The sequence below is a fragment of the Gossypium hirsutum genome, chromosome D13 (assembly GCF_007990345.1).
Source record: "Gossypium hirsutum isolate 1008001.06 chromosome D13, Gossypium_hirsutum_v2.1, whole genome shotgun sequence".
Lineage (NCBI taxonomy): Eukaryota > Viridiplantae > Streptophyta > Magnoliopsida > Malvales > Malvaceae > Gossypium > Gossypium hirsutum.
The window spans coordinates 59,016,319-59,042,106 of record NC_053449.1 but is presented as its reverse complement, the minus strand read 5'-3'; the positions used below and the strand labels follow the sequence as shown (position 1 = coordinate 59,042,106).

The 25,788-nt window shown below is 30.7% G+C and overlaps 2 protein-coding genes across 8 annotated transcripts; both read right to left on the bottom strand.

The window, feature by feature from the left end:
* Positions 1 to 2,591: 2,591 nt before the first annotated feature.
* On the bottom strand, positions 2,592 to 5,806 carry LOC107888392 (cytochrome B5-like protein). Of its 7 annotated transcripts, XM_016812490.2 has the most exons (8): positions 5,685 to 5,797; positions 4,954 to 5,134; positions 4,624 to 4,667; positions 3,926 to 4,038; positions 3,758 to 3,798; positions 3,454 to 3,525; positions 3,266 to 3,357; positions 2,592 to 2,955 (listed from the first exon to the last, which is right to left on the bottom strand). In XM_016812490.2, exons 4-8 carry the CDS (start codon positions 4,002 to 4,004, stop codon positions 2,889 to 2,891), a joined length of 351 nt encoding a protein of 116 aa, XP_016667979.2. In that variant the 5' UTR covers positions 4,005 to 4,038; positions 4,624 to 4,667; positions 4,954 to 5,134; positions 5,685 to 5,797; the 3' UTR covers positions 2,592 to 2,888. The 7 variants fall into 7 exon arrangements, 6 of the variants coding, with proteins under 6 accessions (XP_016667979.2, XP_040965253.1, XP_016667981.2 ...); XM_041109319.1 differs by lacking the exon at positions 4,624 to 4,667 and having other exon boundaries at positions 5,685 to 5,793; XM_016812492.2 differs by lacking the exon at positions 4,624 to 4,667 and having other exon boundaries at positions 5,061 to 5,134; positions 5,685 to 5,793.
* A 3,012-nt stretch (positions 5,807 to 8,818) lies between these two features.
* Positions 8,819 to 10,420, bottom strand: LOC107888391 (probable CCR4-associated factor 1 homolog 7). Its single transcript, XM_016812487.2, has 2 exons — positions 10,148 to 10,420; positions 8,819 to 10,033 (listed from the first exon to the last, which is right to left on the bottom strand). Exon 2 carries the CDS (start codon positions 9,874 to 9,876, stop codon positions 9,052 to 9,054), a length of 825 nt encoding a protein of 274 aa, XP_016667976.2. The 5' UTR covers positions 9,877 to 10,033; positions 10,148 to 10,420; the 3' UTR covers positions 8,819 to 9,051.
* Positions 10,421 to 25,788: the final 15,368 nt, after the last annotated feature.

The window sequence follows — 25,788 nt, the reverse complement described above, 5'->3', positions numbered from 1 at the left end:
ACCGCCGGTTTTTATTGAGGCAATTACCCTGAAGTGCATGATAATATGGATTATTTGGAAGGGTACTATTGTCCTTTTAGCTATAATATACATATTGCAAATAATTTAATGACACTTGGTGAGCTGTATTTGGTAAGAAATATGTGACTAAAAAAACATCGTTGAGAAAGTTTTTCACTAAAACCAACCCTAATCCCTAAATTTTATATTTCATCCTTCTCGATTTCGAATGGCTAATCTATTAAAAAAAAGCCCTTAAATTATTATATTTTCTTAAATAAGCCATTATATTATTTTTTAATTAAATAACCCTTTAACCTATGATTTTTAAATTAATTTATATTTAATACATGTATGAATTTAATGAGAATAGTTTATTAATAAAAAATAAATTAATGTTTTTTAAAAGTCAAATAAAATAATATTTTAAATTTTCTTAAAAGCGCTTATATATATAACGCTTAATTACTCTTTTGAAAATATAAAAAAAATAAAAGAATGTTTTTTAAAAGTAAAAAATTAATATTTTAAATTTTTTTAAAAATGCTTAGAAATACACTTAGTTACTCTTTTAAAAATTATGATTATTTTTTAAATTTTATGTTAATGTTAAAGTGCATATAATTTCTATTGTATTAACAATAAATTAAATAAGAGTCTAAAATTTTAAAAAAAATTAAATTAATATTGAAATCAATGACTTTTATGAGTAAAAAATCATATATTAGAGAATTATTTAACTTAAATATAGTTTAAGCACTTGTTTAAATAAATTGTAATAGTTTAAGGGATTTTAGTATATAATGAAAGTACACATATACATTTAATATTTTAAAATGAATAAAAATGTATGTTTTAAATGATTTTTTAAATGGTATTTGGTTTATTAAAAGAAAGTTAAAATTTAATTTTTTTTTTGAAAGGTAAATTCGTTAATTCATTAATGAATGAAAAATTAACAAATACTCGTTGTAAATAGTGAAGGAGAAGCTCCATCAACACAACAAAGTTTTTAGTCTTAGCATCAATAGAACATCATAACACATTACAATTGGCTTTGTCACAACTCAAGCATGACATATCTGGAGTGACTGCAAGCATTTAATATGATAAGGAAATCAATCTTGGATGGTCCAAAGCGACGAACAAAAATCGAGCATTCACCAAACTAGAGAGGACGACAACAAAACCATCCCTAAAATCACTTATAAAAATAAGGTTACATGCATAAGCAAGACTAAAAAATGTGCTACAAGAGCAGACAATAACTCCTAAAACTAAAAACTTATTAAAAATAGGAAAACAAACAAAAAAAATATATAAAACTTAAGACAACACAGGTTCAAATTGACTCGTTAAATCATTTATTATTCTTAAATACTCTCAAAACAGAAACATATTAAGAAATTGACTAAAATCCACCTACTTTCCAAGAAAAATTACTAGTAGCCAATAGAGTTTTAGCGAACAACAAACGCCGTCATCTGTCCATCACAGCTTGTAAAGACAACAAATATACCACAAAATAGATCTGTAAACTGGAAAGAAAGAAGACGCGTGGAATGGATGAGAAAAAGAATGAAATAAATGTTTGATGAGAGGGAGAAGAAAGTAGACGATAAACAACCCAAAAGTTGACACTACTGATGAGCAAAACCAAATCGATTCACATTTTTAATTTCAAATACATCTAATGATTGAAAATCCTTATCATTAATGCATCCTTAAATTATTTCAATGATAAACCAAATTTGAAAGAGTGCAATATTTCAAAATTAATTAAAAAAAAACTTTTAATGGATTCAATGTATGTATATTATCTTTTTTTTTTATGGATATTATCCTAATCAATGTGATTAACGCTTTCCCATATATGTGTAATTTGATACATTTTAGAACAATGAACAAATGTCATTAAGTACTAATTAATGTTTTCCTATATATGTTTAAATCGATACTTTTTAAGACAATAAACAATGAGTATCCATAGGGATTAAATGCATTTTATAACTAAAATAATTTTTTTTTTTTAAATTTACTGGTACAAATATAATACAAGTATAAATATACGTCCGACCAACTACAATATAAAATCAAATCAATACAAGGACTAAAACTGAACATTGACCATTGTTATATAATGTAACAGTCTATGTATTTCGGTACTTATTCATCAACATTTTAATCAAAATGAAGAGTTTAAACTAACAATAATATTATAAAAATTATGTCAAAAATTAAAATATAAAGACTAAATTTCAAATTTGTGTATAATATAAAGATCAAAACTAAAATCTGACCATTATTAATATATACAAAGTTGGTGAACAATTTGTGTAATAAAATTGAAATGTATAACAATATAAGATAAAACTTTGTTTGATGTGGCAAGGTTATCTAATCTAATACTTAAGCATTCCCCTAAATTGATGTCACCCTTAAATCAATTATGAATTTATAGAAATTCTCTTTCTTTTAAATTATATTTAATATTATTACAATGTCACTTTTATCTTTTTTATATTTTTATATCATCTTTAAATATAAATTATAAATTATAAACTCAAGGATCGAGCAAGTGTTAGGTAATATTAAAATACAAATTTACTACCACTCCACCTATATTAAAATACACTGTTTTCGATACACTCTTGAAAATAAAACAAGATTATTAAAGGAAAGGGTTGGATAAGACACCAATTAAGCAGCAGATGAAGAAAATAAAAAATTAAACACATGGATTCAATTACTACCAAATAGTTCTTCTGCAAAAGGAACTAAATGTGCAAAGCACATACCGATGTTGGAGTAGGGCTAACAGAAAGATATTCTCAGAAGTGTTTTCACCCTAACCTTACAAAACCCAATAGTGGATAGTTGCTTGGAGATTACTTCTGAAGATCTCCGATGTAGAAGTCATCGATCATGTCAAACACCCGAGTTGCGTGTTGTGGCCTTTTGCATACAACAAAAAGATGAAAATACCAAGTAAGCTTAGGGTTACACAAAACCTTAACCATGTTCAAGTATGACAAAATTTTGACAGATGTTTTGGAGGTTGGATAACTATTTCCAACATGTTTTGGATGTTGAAAAATGATTAGACTGTATCCTTATTTACCAGTTTCATGTATGAACTATCCAGTAGCCAAGCCTAGCTAAGAGAAGAGAGTAACCAATTAACGCTAGAGAACACGAACCGAAAGAGGCAACAGAAAGTTTTCAAAATTCTCTGAGCAATGCCAAATAAGGAACAAACGCATACCCATAAAACCCTTCGGTTGAATCATCTCCGGCATGTGCCAAGATGGCATCACCACCAGGGTGTTCCTCTACATATGAGGTAACATCATAAACCTGCAGTTGGTTGTTAAACATAATCACAATCGAGATATCTTAGTATGACAAAGAATTATGTTCCAGAAACAGCAACAAGCCAAAGTCACCAATTACCTTGTCCTTAATGATAATCCAACAATCTGTCCTCTTATTATGTAGCATAACTTCTGTTTTACTATAGGATGCCTAACAGAAAAAATATACATTTCAAAAGATCTCAGAATTAATCAGCATACATCCATATTAACAATGCAGCTAAGCATACACGAAATATAGTCAAATGTATCACTGATAATCTGTTACTTAACTTATGCAACCACCATAACTTTTTGGAAATAAATGTATAAAATACGAACTCCAAAAAACAGCAAAAAAGGATTTGGTCTATTTCAAAGTTCCCCCAGATCCATATTTGTACCTTAGAGTTGGCAACAGTCGATTTAACCTTGTTCTTATGAGCTGCAATGAAACAAATTTTCACCAACAGCAAAAGCATAATTAGTTTTAATTCATATTTTACCTGCTACTACTACTAATATTAAAACAATGTAAACAAAGAGGGCAAAAGCCACAAATTAAAGTTTACCTGATTTACCATGTCGGGGTACCAAAATAAAAGCTCCAAGTAAGACAGCCAAAATCAATGCAATAATTGCTATTTCCATATCTCAAGAATTCAGATTCCTTTCACTGATTAACCTAGATTGATCCAAGTAGCAATTTAAAGGGTAAAAAAAAATAATCTAAGACGTACATAACTTGAAAAGCTTTAAGCAAATAAATCCACTACTCGTTGGATGCTTAAAAGCATCACCCCCAAGCTAAGATTGGTAAATAACAATACAATCCATGCATTTTTTTTTTTTAGCTTCAGCATAATTAAATGTTTTTCCTTTACACACACAATGATTAGTGCACATAAAATGTTCCGAGACTGAACTTCCTTAATTTGGTAATTTCCATAGAATACAAACGACTGAGGAGAATGTAACATATTCTTGTTTAATCTTATGGGATGCTAAAAAAAGCTGAATGCTTCCATTGAATGGTTTTCATCGTCTCATTTTTCATGTTCTGGTATTTTATACATGAATCTAATTGTATAATTTAACAAATTATTGTCCTTAGTTTTTTAAACATTTCCATTCCAAAATTAACAATCACTTAAAGAAAGTTCATAAGAAAGGAAAGGTAGGTAAATCAACAAATTTATTAAAAAAAAAAAAAAGCAGTTACTAAACACTTAAAAAGGAATGGATATAGCATTCAAGTCGGTTAAAGTACCATGGAGGCCCTTGTACAAGGAGCTGGATTGCATTTAGCCCCCTCTACACAAAAAATGGGCAAATTAGTCCTATACATTAGGTCAAAGAGTAAATTGGTCATTCTGTTAAAAATTTCATACATTATTACTATTAAAAACTGGTCTCTGTACATCAGCATGAGGTACACGTGGCCATGCCAATTTTAAACAGTAGAAATGAATGCAATTTCTAATAGAAAGGACCAAATTGCTCTTTGATCTAATGTACAGGGACTAATTTGTCCATTTTTTAGTAAAAGGGGTAAAATGCAATCTAACACTTAGTACAGAGGCCTCCATGGTATTTTTACCCATTTAAGTCTACTGCCAAACCAAAGAAGCCTGATCAAATGGCAAACGAAATGGAGCCTTCTTTATGTCTATCTCCAAACAGAAAAGTGTGCGCGGTCAAATGCACCTCACCCGAAAAGGTCCACAGAGCTTTTATTGTCTAGCAATAAACTGCAAGGCATGGCTGCAACTAGGTGCATGCTTTGACAACAATGATATGAAGTATTAGGAGATAAGATAATTAAGATACACAATTTTGGAGCTTACTAAATAAATCAGCCACACGGTTAACAGTGAATGATAAAATAATCTAATAAATGGAGCTTTCTGCTCCAAATACTACCAGAAGATGAGAAAAACAGTTCGAAAAGAAAACTCATTCAGATCAGGGCAAAACACCACTAGAATTAATGAAACCACCACGTAGTTTAATCTGAAAGTGATACGTCACCTCCAAAAGACCTCATTGGATTAATGACGCAGTAAACAAAGCCAGAACAAAAATGAAATTGGCAGTACCAGGAAGGAAAACATGCATCGTGAAACATCAACTATAGAGATTAAAAAATTTTAAAAACCATAACCGATCCAGTTAAATAAACTAAATGCATTACTACATTCAAAGAAAACAAGAAGAACAATAAACCAAAATCTGATCATTCCATGCTGCATTGAAAAGAAAAAAAAAGAGAGGAAGTTTTATGAAATCGATAAGAAGAGGAGAAGAAGAAGAGCATAGAGAAAAGCAAACCTGGTAAAATGAGAGGCCGACGAACAGAGGTGAAGCACGGGGGTCGGGGGCGGGCGACGGGGGAACGGCTGCAGCAGGGATGAGGGAAGGTTTTTTCCTTTTTCTGTTTTGGGAATTTATGTTTTAGGGTTAGTAATTAGATTTTTTTATTTTTTAGGATAATTTGTACCATTGGTCACTAAATTAATGGTAAAGTTTCGTTTTAGTCACTTAATAAAAAAAGTTACAATTTGATCACGAATTATTCAAAAATTTTCATTTAATTTATTACACTGTTAAAATTGATGTTATATGGCTTTCTCTATCCGCGCTGCCTGCACAAACCGAAAACTCTATTTCTCCCTTCTCTTCTATAATTTAGTTTTTTTTCCATGAAACAACTTTAGATATTACGAATCTACGAACCAATATTCAAACAGCTTTTTTCTCTGATCTCTAACACTAACTGTCAAATCGACTTTGATCAATGTATGTTCTTCTAGTTGTTGATAGGTATTAATTCACGGTTGTCGAATCGTCGCTTAGAACCCACGAACGGAACTTTAAAAAAGAACTTTACAGTTTAGTAACTTAAATAAAAAATTTAAATAATTTAATGACTTAAATGAAAATTTTTGAATAGTTCAATGGCAAAAAATTTATAACTTTTTTAGTTAAATGACCAAAACAAAAATTTACTCATAGTTTACAAACTAATGGTGTAGTTTACTCTAATTTTATTATTTAATATTTGTTTTTTTCATTTTTATAACATTATCTTTTTTATTTCTGATTTTGATTTAGCCCTTGGCCAGTTTGCGCTCGGTTTCTATTTAGGCTTGGATTAAAATTGGGTATGAGTTTGGGTTTAATTTGTAAATGGATTATGGGATTTTGGGTATATTATATTTAATAAATACATTAGGTAGATTAATTCGGTTAAATCGATCAAACCTCATCGATTTAACTAAAATTATAAATCGACTCAAAATCGAAGCCACCTAAATTAAATTGAGAAATCCAAAATAATTCAATTCAATCGGTTTCAACTAATTTTTGCTTACTCTCACATTACTGGTTTCTATTGAGACAATTACCGTTAAGTGCACCATAATATGGATTATTAGGAAGGGTACTATTGTCCTTTTAGCTGTAATTTTCAGATTGCAAATAATTTAATCACACCTGGTGAGCTGTATTTGGCAAGAAATATGACTAAAAGCACATCATTGAAAAAGTTTTTCATCGAAACCAACCTTAATCCCTACCTTTTTTTTTATATTTGATTAATTTCAATTTCGAATTTAATTAAAATTTTTGGACGTATAAAAATTATAGTTCTTTTTATAATTAAGGGCAACAATTGAGAAATAACATATAAAGAAAATATATGTATATTTATTTTTTAAAATAAATAAAAAATATTTTTAATGATTTTTTAAATAGTATTTGATTTATTAAAAAAATAAAGTCAATTCACAATTTTTAATTTCAAAATAGATCTAATGATTGAAAATCCCTAAATCTAGTCATTAATGCATCCTTAAATTATTTCAATGACAAACCAATGAATATTATCCTAATCAATGTCATTAAGCAGTGAATAACCTTTTCCTATACGAGTATCCATTGTGATTAAATGCATTTTATAACTAAAATAGATTTTTTTTCCCCTAAATTTCACTAGTACAAATGCAATCTATATAATACAAATACAAATATATACTTGACCAACTGCAATATAAAATAAAATTAATATAAAACCACAATAAAACTCGAAAAGAATCAAACAATATCCACACATAATATACACAGTGAATTTGATAATTTTTCTTAAAATTTTGTATTTCTAAAAAATTCAGTCTAACATACACACGTAATGTGATTGGATATGCACACATCGTAATTATAAATAATGAGACTCGAACCTGAATAAATTTTCAATATTTAAATGCATTTGTAAGCCAACAACACTGATAGGGGTAAGAGTTGTCGAGAATCAAATGGAGACAAGCATCAACTAAAATGTTCTTTTGAGCAAAACAAAAACCTTAAACCGCAAGTCTTTTATCATTCGCATCGACAACAAAAGCATTTGTTAGAAAGGATCTAATTGGACTGAGAGTGATAATGCATGAAAAGATGTCCACTTATGTCTGCAGTTACTCCCATTTTACCTTAAGCCATATCAAAAACTGGATTGTGCATTCGTCCACTCTCCTCACAATGATACTTACAGGTAACAATGTCTTAAAATTTACCCCAAATTTGGGTTTCAGATACAATAACTCACAACTGTTATCATGGATTGCATGAACACCTTCCCAATCCGGTAGAGAGACCTTGCAAAATCAGCCTTTCCTCTTCGACTCGTTTAAGCTACCATATCAAGTGCAACAATTCCCATATTGCATGAATCATGGTGCATTTCAATATGGAAGGTACCTTTGAGCTTTTTCTTGCCTGTATTGCATGATGCAGCATGCCAATCTGGTAGAAGCCTAGCCAGCTTTTTCCCTTTAAGCATGCAACAAAGCCTATATTGCAATCAACAAGCACTCACTCAAAAATGGTTAACCCCACATCTAGAAATACCACTCACAGTTTCAATGATTCTAGTTCTCTTAGCCACATCTCAAGAGCTGATCCTTCTTTCATTCCAACGAAGGGCACCAAGCTTGCTCAGACCTCAGAGAACACTAATAAGTCCTTAACAATATACACCAGCCAACATCATAAGGATGCAGTGGTTAAGCCCTTTGTTGGCATCACAAAAACTAGGATTCAAACCGTGTAATTGTCATCCCCTTCCCTTTGTAATATATGAACCATATCTGAACTCTTGCAGGAACACAACCCCATCCATCATCTGCCATCTCAGTGCATAAATTACAACTCCGAAGTTCCTAAAAACTAGCAATGTCCACTTGTAGAAGATACACTTCCTCTGATAGAGAAGCATCCTCTGTTCCTATTATGCTCGTACTGAAATAATAGGACCAAGAGACCTCAACAACTTCAAGGCACAGAGGCCAATTCTACAACATACAAATAAGTTCTAAGATTATTCAAGAGGATCCAAGTGCAGCTAGCAATTGAAATAAAGAGAACTTTGCAGAAATAAACGCAAACTGTAGAAATATAATCCAAGTCAATAAGATGCAAATGATTATGATTATTATTGAAAAAGATAGAAACACTAACTGCATAATTTACACTGGACTTCAACTGGAAAAACCAGTTAAGGTTTCAGTTACAATGCAAGCAAAAGGAGAAAAGTCACAGCTAAATCAACAATACTTTTTTTTTGACAATGTATACAAAGAAAATTCAGGCTCAAACTCTAAGTAGTCTACATCCATCAACATTTTTTTCCAATTATTTTCTTCTAATTAGTATTCTGTCCATTCTGGACACCTAGGCCATACAATACACCTGCATATTTCTCTGTGGAGCCGTTGAAAAAGTTATCTCTCAACTTCCTAAAGGTGCATGAGGTGAGCAAACTATCGGAACCAGCTTGATGGCACACACCGACTCTTTCCACTTCCAACAACTCGGCGAGCTTGTTCAAACCACCATGAAGGCTGTTGCAAAACTTCATCATGTGCTTGATGTCGTATACCATGGGGAAATATATCTTGATCAAATCAAAAAACCCAGCTTGACTATCAGGCAAACTCCTGCAAGTCAAAAGCTTAAGCAAGTACCCGAAGTCGTATCCACTATGAAAGGTGACCCAATGGACATCATCATTCAACACGACCCCAGACGACATCAAAAGCTCACCGAACCGCTTCACATCGATACCTTTCTCGTTATTCTTCTTGAAATCAATCCCACACTGGCGCAGTAACTCGATTGAATCACTAGCAAAGATATCTTCGCTTAAATTAAACTCGCGGAAATTGAATTGCCAAATGCAAAAGCTATCAGTTCCACAAGTGGGAAGTTTCCCATTCTCATCCGAAAAAGTGAGACCCAATTGGATCAATTTCAACATATCAACATTATCTTTCAAAGTTTGGTAATTATAATCATTTATATTCTTGAAAGTTCCCACAGGGCGTAGAACCACACCCGGGAACTCAGTATCCATAGCCACATAATTGTAAGTATCAACAATTTCACGGATCAAAGCAAACTCTTCCTCTAGATTATCGTTCCAAACTTCCCGAATATGAACCGATTCACCCTTGGGCAAACCCGACATTTCCAGAATACCAAATCAAAGCGACAAATACAACCAAACCCAGATCTGAGAACAAAACATAAGCACATCCAAGAAAAACCCAAACCTCAAAAAAGAAGCAGAAAGGGCTTCAAGTCGAGGCCCCAAAACAGTAGCGTTTTCGTTGTCGGAATCAGATCTGAAAAAATAAAAACAATAAGCAAAAAAATGATTTGAACTTTTGGGGAGAGATAAATCAAACCCTAGAAACAAGGGAAGGGAGAAAATGAAGAGAAAGAAGAAGAGATCTGACCTTGGATATTTGAAATCAGGCCTTGTAAATAACAGATCTAAGAGATTGATTGATTGGGGCGAACGTAAATTTAAAATTTCAGTCAAAGGAGGAAGAAGAAAGAAGGGGTTAGGGAAAGGAACGGAACGGAAATGCAGACAAGGTTCGAGCCATTGTTAGGGGTGTCCTCTTAAAGAGTGGAAAGGGCAGTGGTTACAAAGGCCACGAAAACGTGTCACCGCTTCTATGGCCCAAAATGCTCACCAGTATCAGAATAATATCAGTTCCCGGCCCATCATACGTGTCCCTAAATCTTGATATTTATTAATTTTTTAATAAAAACTTGATAATATTTGTTAGGTATAATAGCTTATTTGGCCCTTTAATTTTAAAAAAAAATCATTTTAGCCTCTCTTTTTTGTCTCTTTTAGCTTTTAAATTTGTTTGTTTATTAAATCACCCCAAAATAGATGGAAAAGTTAATGCTTGTTAACTTTGTTGACATGGCATACACGTGGATTGCCACATGCATGCCACAAAATCAATTGATTAATTTTTAAAATTTTAAAATATTTAAAAAATTATAAAAAAATTTACTCTTTTAAGTGTAGAAATTATAAAAAATATTTTTAATTTTTAAATATTAATTAATCACATATGCGGCTCCCACGTCACGTCAACAAAATTAAACTTTTTCATCCATTTTTGGATGATTCAACAAACAATGCAAGTTCAAGAGTTAAAAAATATGAAAATATTAAATGGAGTGTTAAAATGACTTCTTATGTAATATTGGAGGGTCAAATAAGTCATTATGCCTATTTGTTATATTTGATACTAAGGCGATATCGCTTCGGTTTGGTTTGGTCAAGTTCTTTGTTATATTTTTCAAACGGCTCGATTTTTTATTTTTCTATATTAATTTTTAGTTTTTGGCCAAACCCCCCCCCCATATTTTGTTGGAACATTTTCAAAATATTTATAGTGTTCCAATAACTATAAATGAATGGGTGTAATTAATCAAAAGATTATATTATTTGACTTTTTTAAAAAGAATTGTAACTATTTAAATAATATTATTTGAATAGTTACAATATTAAATGAATAGTTATGTGTTTATTTTAAATACATTATTATTCAGAAAGACACCTATTGATGAAATATGTCTCTATAAAGAGACATGAAAATTACTATAAATAGGAATGAGATTTCATTTGGAAAACACACCAACAAATTCTAATATTCTTTCTTTCCTTCATTTTCTAACATTATTAGATTATTCTATAAATTATTATTGCAAAAATCCTTTGTAGAAATTGAGTTTTTGTTATACATTGCTCAGTGCGTAGTGGACTATTCTTGTTAGTGCAAAACGCAAATAGTCATTGGCTTCATTGTATCATCGAGGTTAATTTGCTTGGAACTCATTTGTACACCGAAGATAGATGGGGGAGAATATAACCTTAAAGATAGTGGCTTGATACACGCCTTAGAGCCTTGTCCTATTTCTTCTTTTTCTGTTCGAGTTTCGTTTGTGTGTTCGAGATTTTCCTCACCGGAGATTTGAACTAACAATTTTAAGGTTATATTATTCATGATCACTACCAGAACACATGAAAGTGAAACACTAAGGGATTTGGCTTCCAACTTTGTCAAACTTTATCGGTTTGATGGTGGCAATTTTCGACGATAGCAGAAAAAGATGCACTTCTTATTACCAAATTTGAAGATTGCTTATGTTTTGGATACTCCAATACCTGAAGAGAATGAAAACGAATCTGTTGCTGCAACCCAAGAAAGACAAAAATGGGACAATGTTGATTACATGTGCATGTGCTACATATTGAATGGTTTATCTGATGGTTTGTTCGACACCTACCAAAACGAGGTCTCCGCTAAAGAATTATGGGACAAATTGGAGACAATATACATGACCGAAGATGTTACAAGTAAGAAATTTCTTGTCAGTCTTTTCAATAATTATCAAATGGTTGTGGTCGTTCTGTTATGGAACAATTTCGCGATATTGAAAAGATGCTGAATCAGTTCAAGCAATATGATATGAAAATGGATGAAATGATTGTTGTATCCTCCATAATAGACAAATTTCCTCCATCTTGGAAAGACTTTAAAAGAAGTCTAAAACATAAGAAAGAGGAAATATCTCTTGAGGCTTTGACAAATTATTTTCGTATTTAAGAAGAATATCGAAAGTAATATCAGAACCTAAATTCTGAAAATGCCAAAGTGCATATTACGGAGGAAGTATAGACTACTAAACCATTCAAGAGTTCAAACAGACTAATAGAACACCTAAGTTCACAAAGAAACAAAAGGGCTCATGCTATCATTGTGGTAAGCCGGGACATTTCAAGAATGAATGTCGATTTTTAAAGAAGAAATCATTTTCTAAGGCTAATGACAACGAAAAATTCGTTGCAATGATATCTAAAATTAATATGACACAAGATGATAATACATGGTGGATTGATACTGAAGTAACCAAACATGTGTGCAAAGATAAAAGCATGTTCACAAAGTTCACACAATGTGAAAATTTCAATGTCTTGTACATGAGAAATTCTTCCACCGCGGCAATCAAAGGCAAAGGGTATGTTGAACTACAATTCACTTCTGGAAAGATTTTAACCTTAAATGATGTATATTATGTACCAGAAGTTAGGACGAGTTTAGTGTCTGGAAGTCTGTTGAATAAGTTTGGTTTCAAACTTGTTTTTGAGGTAGATAAGTTTTTTTTTTTGTCTAAGGGAGGAATTTTTGTAGGGAAAGAGTATATGTATACGAGAGTATGTTCAAACTCAATATTATTAATAAGTATAAAATTACTATTTTTGCTTATATGGTTGAATCTTTTTGTTTATGGCATTATAGATTACGTCGTTTGAATTATAAAAAATTGAATGACATGTATAAGTTAGATTTAATTCCTATTTTTAATAATAATATTGAAAAATGTAATACATGTATGTGACTAAAATTACAATAAACCCTTTCCCTAAGGTTAAAAGGAAAACAAAATTCCTTGATTTGATACGTAGTGATTTATGTGACATTCATAATACTCCTATATTAAGTGAAAAGAAATATTTTGTTACTTTTATTGATGATTGTTCTAGATATTGTTATGTATATTTATTGCATTCAAAAGATGAATAGCTTGATAAATTTAAAGTTTATAAATCTGAAGTTGAACTTCAGTGTGAATCATTTATCAAGTGCTTAAGATTGGATAGAGGTGGAGAATACTATAATCCAAATTATTTTGAATCTACTGGAATTGTCTATCAAGTTTCAGCCCCTTACACACTACAACAAAATGGTGTAGCTAAAAGGAAAAATAGAGTCTTGACTGAAATGGTAAATTCAATGTTATCATATTCAAGTCTTGGACAAGGTTTTTGGGGAGAAGTCGTTCTAACAGCTTGTCATATATTGAATAGAGTTCCTAATAAGAAAACTAAAATAACCCCCTGTGAACAATGGAAGAAAATGAAACCAAACCTTAATTATTTGAAGGTTTAGGGTTGTAAAGCTATTGTTAAAGCTCCAACACCTAAATGTAAAAAGTTAGGTGAAAGAGGAATTGAATGCATATTTATAGGATATGCACATAATAGTAAGGCATATAGGTTCACGGTAATTGAACCAAATGATTCAATTTCAATTAATACTATTATTGAATCAAGAGATGCTATTTTTTATGAAAATAGATTTAATTCTATATCAAGACAATTACAGCCACAAAAATTGATTAATTCTTCAAATGAGAATGAGATTCTATTGGAACAAATTGATAATAATGATGAATCTTGTCAAGAATTAAGGAGACGTAAAAGGATTAAAAAGGTCAAAGATTTTAGACCAGATTTCATTATGTTTATTGTAAAAGGAAATGGCGAAAGTATATGCAACAATATACCTTATTGTTATAATACGGAATCTGATCCTATTACATTTGAAGAGGCAATGAAATCTCAAGACTCTACTTTTTGGAAAGAAGTAATAAATGATGAGATGGATTCAATAATGAGAAATCAAACTTGGATCTTAGTTGACCTTCCACCGGGTTCCAAACCAATAGGTTGTAAATGGACCTTCAAAAAGAAAATGAAGGTCGATGGAACTATTGATTAATTCAAAGCAAGGTTGGTAGCCAAAGGTTTTACAGAAAACAAGGTATTGATTACTTTGATACCTATGCTCCAGTAGCAAGAATTGCTACAATTAGACTCTTAATATCACTTACCTCTGTATATAATTTGGTTGTTCACCAAATGGATGTTAAACTGCATTTTTAAACGGTGAATTGGAAGAGGAAGTGTACATAGAACAACCAGGAGGATTTGTTGTTCCAGGACAAGATCATAAGGTATGTAAGCTTGTTAAATCTTTATATGGACTTAAGCAAGCACCAAAATAATGGCACCAAAAGTTTGACAATGTTGTTTTAGCTAGTGGCTATAAAATAAATGAATCTGATAAGTGCATATATAGCAAATTTGAAAATGGAAAATGTGTCATAATTTGCTTATATGTAGATGACATGCTCATTTTTGGCACGGATTTGGAACAAATAGAAAACACAAAGAAATTATTGTCAAACAACTTGCTATGAAGGATATGAGTGTAGCAGATGTTATTATTGGGATTAAAATAACCCGAGATGAAAGCACTATAGCTTTATCACAATCAAATTACATTGAAAAGGTGCTTAAAAAGTTTGATCTTTTCAACTGTATACCAACATCTACATCCATGGATCATCGAATAAAATTAGTATCTAATGCTGGTAGGTAATTTGATCAATTGAAATATGCAAGTCTAATTGGTTGTCTTATGTATATAATGTCTTGTACAAGACCAGATATTACATATGCTGTTGGGAAATTTAGTAGGTACACAAGTAATCCAAGTAGTTTACATTAACAAGCTTTGAATAGAGTACTTAAGTACTTAAAGAAAACTATTAACTATGGATTGTGTTATAATGGATATCCTCCAGTTTTAGAAGAGTATTCAGATGCTAGTTGGATTACAAGTTTGGAAGGTCATGCATCTACTAGTGGATGGATCTTCATTCTTGATGGAAGAGCTATTTCTTGGGGTTCCAAGAAACAAACATGTATTATTGGTTCTACCATGTAGAAAAATTTATTGCATTAGCTGTTGCATCTAAAGAAGCAGAATGGTTAAGAAATTTGCTTTATGATGTACCTTTATGGCCTAAGCCAATTTCACCCATTTCTATCTGTTGTGATAGTTAGGCTACTCTAGCAAAGGCATATAGCCAAGTATATAATGGAAAGTCTAGACACATTGGATTAAGACATAGTTATATCCGACAATTAATCTCTAATGGAGTGATCACTATTAATTATGTGAGGTCAAGTGAAAATTTGGCGAATCCTTTGACAAAAAGTCTTGCTAGAGATGCAGTAAAAAGGACCTCAAAAAGGATGAGACTCAAGCCCATTAATTAGAGTCACCCATGATGGAAACTTGACTCAACGCTTGGTATAATGTCAAGTTTGAGTTCAATAAGACAAAGTACATCATTAGTATGTGACTGTTAGCACTATAAATAAATTCATCCTAAGATTAAAGTGCTAGGTACCCGTAATGATAAGAGAAGGATGAGTAATGTACTCTTAATGGACCCATAACATAAATATGTTAGAGTGTTATAATTACGAGAACACTCTTGATAGGACCTACTTATGTGAGTGGAAGTGTGGCCACTTCTAAGAGCTGAAGGGCTTGACTCTAACAGCATCCGTGAAAAGAGGACACAAACACATGGCCATAATAGTGTCCCTAGAGACTATGCACTAATCGATGTTGAAATCATTGTGTGAGATGTGTTCGGTTAATCAAATGGAATAGTTGGTTCAAAGCTTAGTCTACCATGCAATTTCGATTAACTTTAACATATATTCTCTAAGTGAAGCTTCAATCGTAAGATACATTTATTTATGCAAATTGATTTCCAAAAATATCAAAATCTAAAATATTTTGAAAATAGGGGGAGATTGTTGGAACATTTTCAAATATTTATAGTGTCCCAATAACTATAAATGAATGGGTGTAATTAATCAAAAGATTATATTATTTGACTTTTTGAAAAAGAATTATAACTATTTAAATAATATGATTTGAATAGTTACAATATTAAATGAATAGTTATGTGTTTATTTTAAATACATTATTATTCAGAAAGACACCTATTGATGAAAGATGTCTCTATAAAGAGACATGAAAATTCTTATAAATAGGAATGGGATTTCATTTGGAAAACACACCAACAAATTTTAATATTCTTTCTTTCCTTCATTTTCTAATATTATTAGATTATTCTATAAAGTATTACTGCAAAAATCCTTTGTAGAAATTGAGTTTTTGTTATATATTGCTCAATGTGTAGTACACTATTCTCGTTAATGCAAAACGCAAATAGTCATTGGCTTCATTGTATCCTCGAGGTTAATTTGCTTGGAACTCATTTGTACACCAAAGATAGGTGGGAGTGAATATAACCTTAAAGATAGTGGCTTGATACACGCCTTGGAGCCTTATCCTATTTCTTCTTTTTTCTGTTCGAGTTCCGTTCGTGTGTTCGAGATTTTTCTCGCCGAAGATTTAAACTAACACACTTTAGACAGGTCTTCAGGCCAGGCCAGGTGCCCGACCCATAAACAGGTTTACATGTGACTAAAAAAGTGAACCATTTGAAAGTTCGGACCCCCAAACTGAAAGTAAATGGTGTAAGGAAATATTCAATTAATGACGTCATTGACAAAATTGTTGATCCTATTAACAATGGTTTTGAAGTTGAGCTTAGGCTTGTTTTCCACCCAATGGAACTAAGTATTTCGACTCCAGTGGTGGAGGAGGGCTCGTCGGGGCTATCCAAGTTCTGTTTGTTTTCTATGTTACAATTTTTTGTATTTTCCATATATTATTAATAGGCTATTCTATTATGGTTTGGAGTTTTCAAGGGAGTAGAGGTGCTAGGTTTGCTTGTATTTTGAACGAATATATCAAGGATCATATGCATGATCTCATCCCTTTTTTAGAGACAGAAGTGAGTGGTGTTACAACTGACCAGGTTATTGCCAAGATTGGCTACCTATTTTGGCATAGGGTGGAAGGTAGTGTGTTCTTCGGAGGTATATGGTTGTGCTAGAAAAATGATTTAGATATTTGATTTACCATAAATTGATACGTCAAATTAGGCTCTCTCGAACACTTGATCAGTTTGTTCTTAAGCAATTTGCCAATCTTTTTTTTGTTGATTTATAGTTTTTAGTATTAATGATCACCTTTCTTTAATTTTACTCATTCTAATACTCAATTTGACAAAATGGTGTTATCAGAAATCTAATGGTGTATTTGATTTTGTGTAACGAGACAACTACGACTGAACCTTGAGGAAAACTGCATTTGATGTGGGTGTTGCGACACTAATACCAGGATGTTGCGACACCGAACATCTATCATCTCAGGGGAGCAAAACTTCAACGAGAAACCAACCTGAAACAGGCTATCAAGAATGTCACGGCACTAGGAGTGTTATGTCGTGACACCGAGCTTGAGGTCTCAATTCCAAGCCTTCGAGGTCGTGACTTCATTGCTGATGGTTGAAGTGAATGAGCAAGGGACATTGTTGAGGATGTCGCAACACAAGTTAGTTTGTGTCGCGACATCGAAGACCCTAAAGCCAAGATTGTGCCACTATCGAGGGTGTCGCAACACTGAATCCTAACGGGGTGGAAAGTACTGTAGGGGCAATTTTGTGTCCAACACCAATTCAAGTCAACTCGTACACTTGAAAGGCATTTTTATCAAGTTATTAAAGTTGTAATTTGGTTGTACTAAAGGTACACTTGATGCCAAACAAAAAAGGAGTCACCTTTTATCATATTTTTAGCTTCTCTTTTATTCCTTTCACCATTTTTAGGTTTAGAGTTCTTTCATTTCTTAGCTTAGTTAATTGGTAGTTTCTTTATTTTTACTATAGCTTTAGCTTTCTTGCAATTAGATATAAAAACTTCTCTTGTTACTTCGATTTCTCTTTAAAGCATCTAATAGATTTCAGCTTTGTGAACTTTTAGAAGTATAAAAATCTGAACTTTATTTGCACTTTCATCACCATTAGTATTGCAAACATCTCCAATAAAGAATCCCTCAAAAGTCACAAAGGTTTTCTCAACTTTACTATTTTATGCCTTCTTTAATGAATTATTCAAGAATGAACTTGACTAATATTTGCATGTTGATGATGGGCAGTTACTAAATCTTATAGTGGTTGGCTGATTGAAATGTTGCATGGTTAGTTTTTGGGTTAGGGACTAAATCATAAAAATTGGACTAAATCGAATAAACTTTAAAACCTAACATTGATGCCTTTAGGTGAACATTTAGATAGATGATATCAATAGGAGAGCCTATTGCGAATCAATTCGATTGTCCTGATTTAGTTTTGTGAGATCGAGAGATAAACCAGACTAAATCGTCTAATAGGGTAAAATGGCGATCGAAAGGTAAAATTGGACCAATTAGAAGTTTGAGCAATTTAGATCCCTAATCCAAAAGTTAAATGGGAACAAAGAAACCACTTTAGTCCATTGAAATTATATTTGTGCACTTTTGATTGTTATGCAATTTAATCCTCCTAGGTGTAGTTTGCCGTAACTAACCTTTGATGATAATTTGTTGTGATATAACATTTAGTGATTAGCTAGGTAAACTTCTTAGTTGCATGCATTATCATTATTAGTCACTTTATCGTCCGAATTCTCTTGGGTTCAATCCTCGAAATTCTTCGTGTTCCGTTATAATACAAATATTACAATTAGCCTATCACACTTGCAGTTAACAATGATATTGAATTTTTTTTCTTAATACAAAAATTTCAATGAATAAGGGCTAAATAGGTAAATATCTATTTATTAATGCTAAAATGCGTAGTTAATTTTATTTTTTAAAAAACATTACTTTGAACCAATATATCATTCATAACCATTTCACTGTCCATAAAAATCAATTATTTCAGAGTTTGTAGTTATTAGCTACCTACAATATTATCTTCAATGTTGGAACCCGATTCCACACTTAAACTCAACTGGCAATTGATGCATCAGCCATCGGATGAACTGACTCGAGTGTTGCAAGCTGATCGAGAGGGTAGAACAATACCCACGATTGTTATTCAATAGGCTTGGTTTTTGTTTTGGTTTTTCGCCATTTTCATTAATAAAAAATGAAATAATGAAATAAAAATTCAAAGAATCAAAATTTAAACAACCAAACAAAATAATTATAGTCAATAATTAATTTTCATTAATATAATAAACTAAAGTTCAATATTTTAAATTTTTTGCTTTAAAAAAAAAACACACTGAGTTGAAAATAGAAAAAACAATGATTCCACCATTCAGAGATCGTGCTTCCCACTTCTAAATACACACAATCATTATACACTTCATCAATCGTTACTATACTCCCTATTCATAGATCGTGATTCCCACTTCTAATACACATTTATTTTTTTTCTTTTCTAATTTTAATATAAAATTTTAATTATTAACTCTCGACAGATTTTAAGTGCTTTCGGGGAAAAAAAAGCACTTTCGAGGGCTTCAATTTATATAAAAAAAATATTTTGGATCAATTTTTAGTTTGGAAAAGGTACTCTCTTTTTTTTCTTTTTTCTAAAAAATAGCTTGTTTGGGAATGTTTTTGTCTCAAAAGCATTTTTTTTGTCCCAAAAGCACTTTTGAGAAATATTCCGCCCTAAAAAGGAGGTTGATTAAATCGTTGATTTTCTAATGATATTAGCGTGACATCTTGAATGATAATCCACATGTGTTTCATAAAATTCAAAAAAAAAAATACAAAAATAAAAAGTTCAAAAAAATTATCATGAAGTAAATGTGAATTGTCATGTATCATGTCTAAAAATTTAACTTTTTAGTTAATATTTCCATTAAAAAATAACAATTCATCTCTTTTTGAAAAAAATTGATGGTTAAATTCGGCTATTTTTTAAAGGTTGAAAGTTGAATTTAGCTAAAAAAAATAAAATAAGAGCAAAATTAACAAATATATATATAAATGTTGGAAGCTAAATTTGATATTATGCCAAAAATATATAATATCCCTTATTAATCCCCTAAGATTAAGGTTATTGTATTTAAAAATAATCTATACTATGTATTAATTTTTTATATAAAAATAGAAAAACACATATAATCATGGGTGAAACTAGGGGCTGGTAGGGTCCCAGTCCCCCTTAAGATGGAAAAATTTTCATTCAGGCCCTTAAAATTTTAAAATTTTAAATTAGTAAAAGTAAAATTGCACTTTGGCCATCCCTAAAAATATAAAATTTTGATTTAATCCTTTAAAAATTATAAAGATATAGGATATTAAAATGTTGACATTGCGTTTTTTGCTATCGTAAAAATTACAATTTAATTTTGACCCCACTAAAATAAAATTTTTAGTTTCACCCCTGTATATAATGAGATTTTAACATAAGACACTTTGATTTTCAACATTTGTATTTAACCATTTCAAGTAAAGTCTTGCTTGTTTTTTATATAATTTTTTTACCCACATAATGTTTGTGCTATAATTTAATTTTAAATTACTATAAGACATAAATATTCTTTATCTTAATATTTTTTTAACCATTTTTCAATTAAATTAATATTCGATTAACTCACCAAAATCTCAACATATTTTTCCTTAAATATCCTAAAAGAATCATATACACAAATGTAAAAAAAATATGCAATTGAAGATTTCAATGAAGCCAAAATAAAATCTTTTTGAGTAAAAAAGTAAACGAATAAAAAAATGAAAAGCTAAAAAGGAGAGTAAGTTTTAAATATTTTTAATAAGGTAAAATGATAAATTTAACTTTTAATGTATATATTTTTTTATTAAATTGGTAATTTTTTCAAGTTAAAATTTTTTATTAACTTTTCAAAAAAGGTTGAACTGTCTTTTTTTTTTCTCTCTTTATAGAGATGTTAATTAAAACATTAATCTTTTAATCATGTTGGCGTAATAACTGGTGTGACAATCTACGTACATTTCATGCTAACATGTCACTATTAATCTTATATGTCACATTAATAATTAATTTTAATTTTATTAAACATTATAAAAAGTTCATAAAAAATTCAAATAACCAGAATGAAATACAAGTGAATTGCCATGTGGATTGTTATGTTTACAAAATTTACATTTTAGTCATTTTTTCAGTTAAAAAACATCAATTTGACTCTTTTTCAAAAGGTTGATGGTCAAATTATTAACACTTTTTAAAAGGTTTAGGGCAAAATTTAATTTAAAAAAAAAGAGAGAATAAAAGCCAATTTGATAAAAGAAATAAACGTGAAGTGCTAAATTTGACATTATACCTTTTAATAATAAAGAAAGTGAAAAAATAATAAATGTATTCATTTTCAACGAGAGTAAAGAAAATGTTGAAGTGATAAAGTTAAGTAATTACATGTACAAAATTACATCTTTTTTTTTTTTACATTAATCTCATTATAATCAAACTCACATCCTCCTACACTGATAACAAGGCCAATGCCATTGGAGTTAAAACTCAATTGATAAAATTAATATTTTTTAAAAGGGAAAGGATTGTATGAAACAGGGGTGCCACTCAATAAAAATATTGAAATTTAGGATGAAATTAATGACGTGACATTAAACTATTGAAAAAAATAATATCACTGTTTCATACTATTCTTCTATTTTTTAATTTTATTTTCCCTAATTTTTTAAATTTACCGAATAACCAAACAGACTAATAAACAAACTAATGAAAAGAAGAAATATATATATATATTATTTTCTTTACATTCTATGAAGCAAATTATATATATTATTTTATTTACATTCTATCAAGCAAATTCTTAAGGTGTACCTAATTGGATAAAAAATATAAAAATAGTGGAGGAGAATGAAAATGAGAAAAGAAAAGAAAATTTGAGCATGTTTGGTAAAAAAAAACAAACAGATTATCTTCTATCCTAATCTATACAAACAAATGATAATAAAAGAAAAAATAACAAAAATAAAATAAAATATTCAATTTTATGTATTTTTTAAATTCTAATTTTGTTTGTTCTCATATTTCAACTCAATCAAACAACAAAGCACTAACAAATAAGAATGACAGCCCAAACTATTTAATGGATTCCGAATTAATCCGCTCCAAATGTCAATTTTTAAGAGGTGTCGTCACTCCTCAACTAATTTAAATATTAAAATTAAATTGTTTTTCCAAAAAAAAAAAGAGAAGAAGAAAACCTCAAAAATAAAACAAGATTATTAAAGCAAAGGGTTGGACAAGACAAAGATTAGTGAGTAGATGAACAAACGTTAACTTTTTCGTGATTTGACAAACAACGCAAGTTCAATGACTAAAAGAGGTGAAAAATTAAATAGAGGACTAAAATAAATTTTTATATAAAGTTGAAGAGCTAAATAAGTCATTAGGCCAAAAGTTTATTATCAGCGACAACATAACTGTTTTCCAAGTTTTAGTTGACGTCCCATTTGGGTCTTTACTTGGCAAGGGATGTGTTTACCCGGCCCGCTTTACTTAACCTTTAGGCTGAATTTGGGTTTAAGGTCACTTAATTTCCCGTCTCATTGATTTTTTTTTAGTATTTTTAATGTTGGTTTTAGGTCTATGTTCGGGGTTTAGGATGGTCTCTCCCAATAATATTGTCTTTAAAGTTTGAATCTATGCTCTCCTTTAAGAATGCAATACGTCTTACCACTATACAAAATACTTGTTATTTAATAATCGCCTCATAAGAATTGATTTATGAATTCATTCATCCAAAATCAAATCCAATCCAACGCAACAATTCAAACTTGTTTAACTTGAACATGAACTTGAAATAATAGAAACTCAGAAAGGTTTGAATCCAAAATTGACCTAAATTGAAATAATTGAAAATTTTTGACTAAAGAATCGAAAAGCCTTTAGTAAAATATTAATTAAGCACTTATAAAAAAATGCACCCAATTGAGTTCTTAATGATAAAAAATATTAATTCAGCCTTTCTGTCAATATAAACCGTCGTTGATTTGTTTGGCCATTAACAGCCGCAGACGTAGTTAGTAGAACCAATGAAAAATGGATTTTTTTTTATTAGATCAAACTGGATTGGGAGAATTTAGGTTAGCCATGCGTTTGTAGTTCTTAGGTACTTGTAAGGCTTAGTGGTTTTTCCCCTTTTGGTGAGTAGATGAATTGCTGTTATTGAAGGCTGAGCAATAGGATACGTTGGTTAGCTTTTCTTTTTCTTTTTTTTTAATTAAAAAGTTTGCTTTTAGCAATTATGTTCAATTCAATTGAATAAATTATTAAAAATAAAATAAATTAAAAAAATATTACTTGATGCTCACGAGTCAATCAGATCAATATTTTTATTTCGGACCGATACCTTTATCAATTTCCACTCCAGCGGTTTGACAGTCTCGTTCGATTCTAAAAACAATTATGAAAATATTCATCTTTTAATAGTAGTGATAACAATTTAACATACTCTTGTAATGAAGGAACCCAAATTTACAAGAGCGGACACTCTTTATTACCCGAACTTTTTTTTTATCTCATTCAAGTATAATTCACATACCCATACACGCACACATTACACTACTATACTCAAATTAAACCTACGAATCAATCTTATATTTTGAGAATAGATTAACAGATTTCGAGTAATAAACTCGAATTCAGTGTACCCTCTTATTAAATGTATTGATTTCACTTTTAAATCAAAACTATGCAATATTCAAGAAGGAAGAATAAGAGCTTTGTTGTTTTTCCAAAGCTTTGGGGTATATGGTAGTAAATACAAATTTATGGTGATAATGATTCTTAGCTTCTTTCCATCCACTTGAATTAGGGCACACCAAAGTTGAACATCCATATATTCTTTTCACCATTTTTTCCCCCTTTTGATGAATAGGATAGCTCTAACTTTGTGACTATGTCCAAATCCTGACATGCACCATCTGTTTGCCCCCCACTAGGGTGGTCTAAACCAATGAAAAGAGTATAATACCTTTGTTTTCAAGCACAAAATTCAAAATTACTAAATGGTACGCATCAATTTTATTAATTTCAAGGGGAAATTGTGTGTTCATCATCTCCTTTGTTTTCACTGCCAGTTCTTTTTTTAAATAAAAGTTAAATCCCTATTGTCACCTGTTTTGTCGTTTGGTTTACTTTATTACTCGATTTAAAGAGACGGGAAAAAGTCCCGTAAGATATGGTTCATGAAGCTATATATAGGGACGGTGGTTTTTTTCTTTTTTTTGCCCAAATTTATTGATTTTTAATATCGTCTAGTTGACGGAGTATTCATTATTTTAATAAACACTAAAATTCGAGTTTCATTATATGAGATACGAAGAAATATCAACAGGTGTAGTGTTGAGCAAGCGAAGTTATGGACAATTTATGACGGTCTCATGATGGTGTGAGATGCTAAATGGAGTGATGTTATTGTTGAAACGGATGGTGCACTTGTTATTAAAAGTATTCATGGTGGTTTGCGAGGGCAATTACATAGAGACTTGGTTCTAGTAATTCAAGAGTTATGCAGTCGTAAGTGAAGAGCAAGTTTTGAACAGATACCAAGAGTTGGCTGGAATGATGAAGAATTCCCCGGTTGGCATCCAAATTTTTCATACAGCTCCCTCTTTGGTTCATCACTAATTAAGGATTGATAGCATGTATGTGCTTTAGATTCCTACTGCAAACTGTTAGTTGAATAATTCATTTTTTTGTTACCAAAAGAAAACTTTGAGTCTCATTAACAATTTTATTTAATAGATGAACTGTAAATATAATTTTTTTTTAACATTTTACAAAAACAGTTATATGTTCTAAGCCTGAACTGGGATGTTCTTCTCTAATATTGCTGATGATGCAATCCTCACTAACTCAATGCCTTACCTTTTTCTTATATAAAAAGCTCCACTTCTTTCTTCTTTATCTCGAGCCACCATTTTTTCCCCAAAGAAAAAGAAATAAATTCTTCTAAAACTTTAGTAGAATCTAAAGTGAATGGAGTAAACATAAGATACCTAATTAGCCAATCTAATATGTTAATGGATGCTTGCATGAATTACCTGTCCAAGTGGGCTTAGCTATTGAGGAATCATAAGATGAAAAGGTGGTCAAAAGTTGTATTCTTAGATATACAAAATATAAATTATTGGTTTCCTGCAAGAGAACTAAAGTTTAAACTTTGGATATAACGTTATTGAGAGAGATAATTACGAATTTTGAAAGAACCTAATCTTAGACGAATCCAATCCACAAAATTAGTTAACTGGTATAGTTGAGGGATGTATGGGCAGCATATTTTGATAACTGTTAATTTTGGTGCAGTGAGAGACAAAGACAAGAAAGCATATATATAGAGGTTTGTAAATGATTTTTTTTTTGTGAATTACAATAACAGGGTAAAATTCGAACAACAAATGTGACTAACGTTGTTCGATCCCAGACTACACCTAAAATTATAAATACCTTTAACCATTAAGTCATGAATGAAATTTATAAATAATATTAAAATGTCCACGCACGTTAA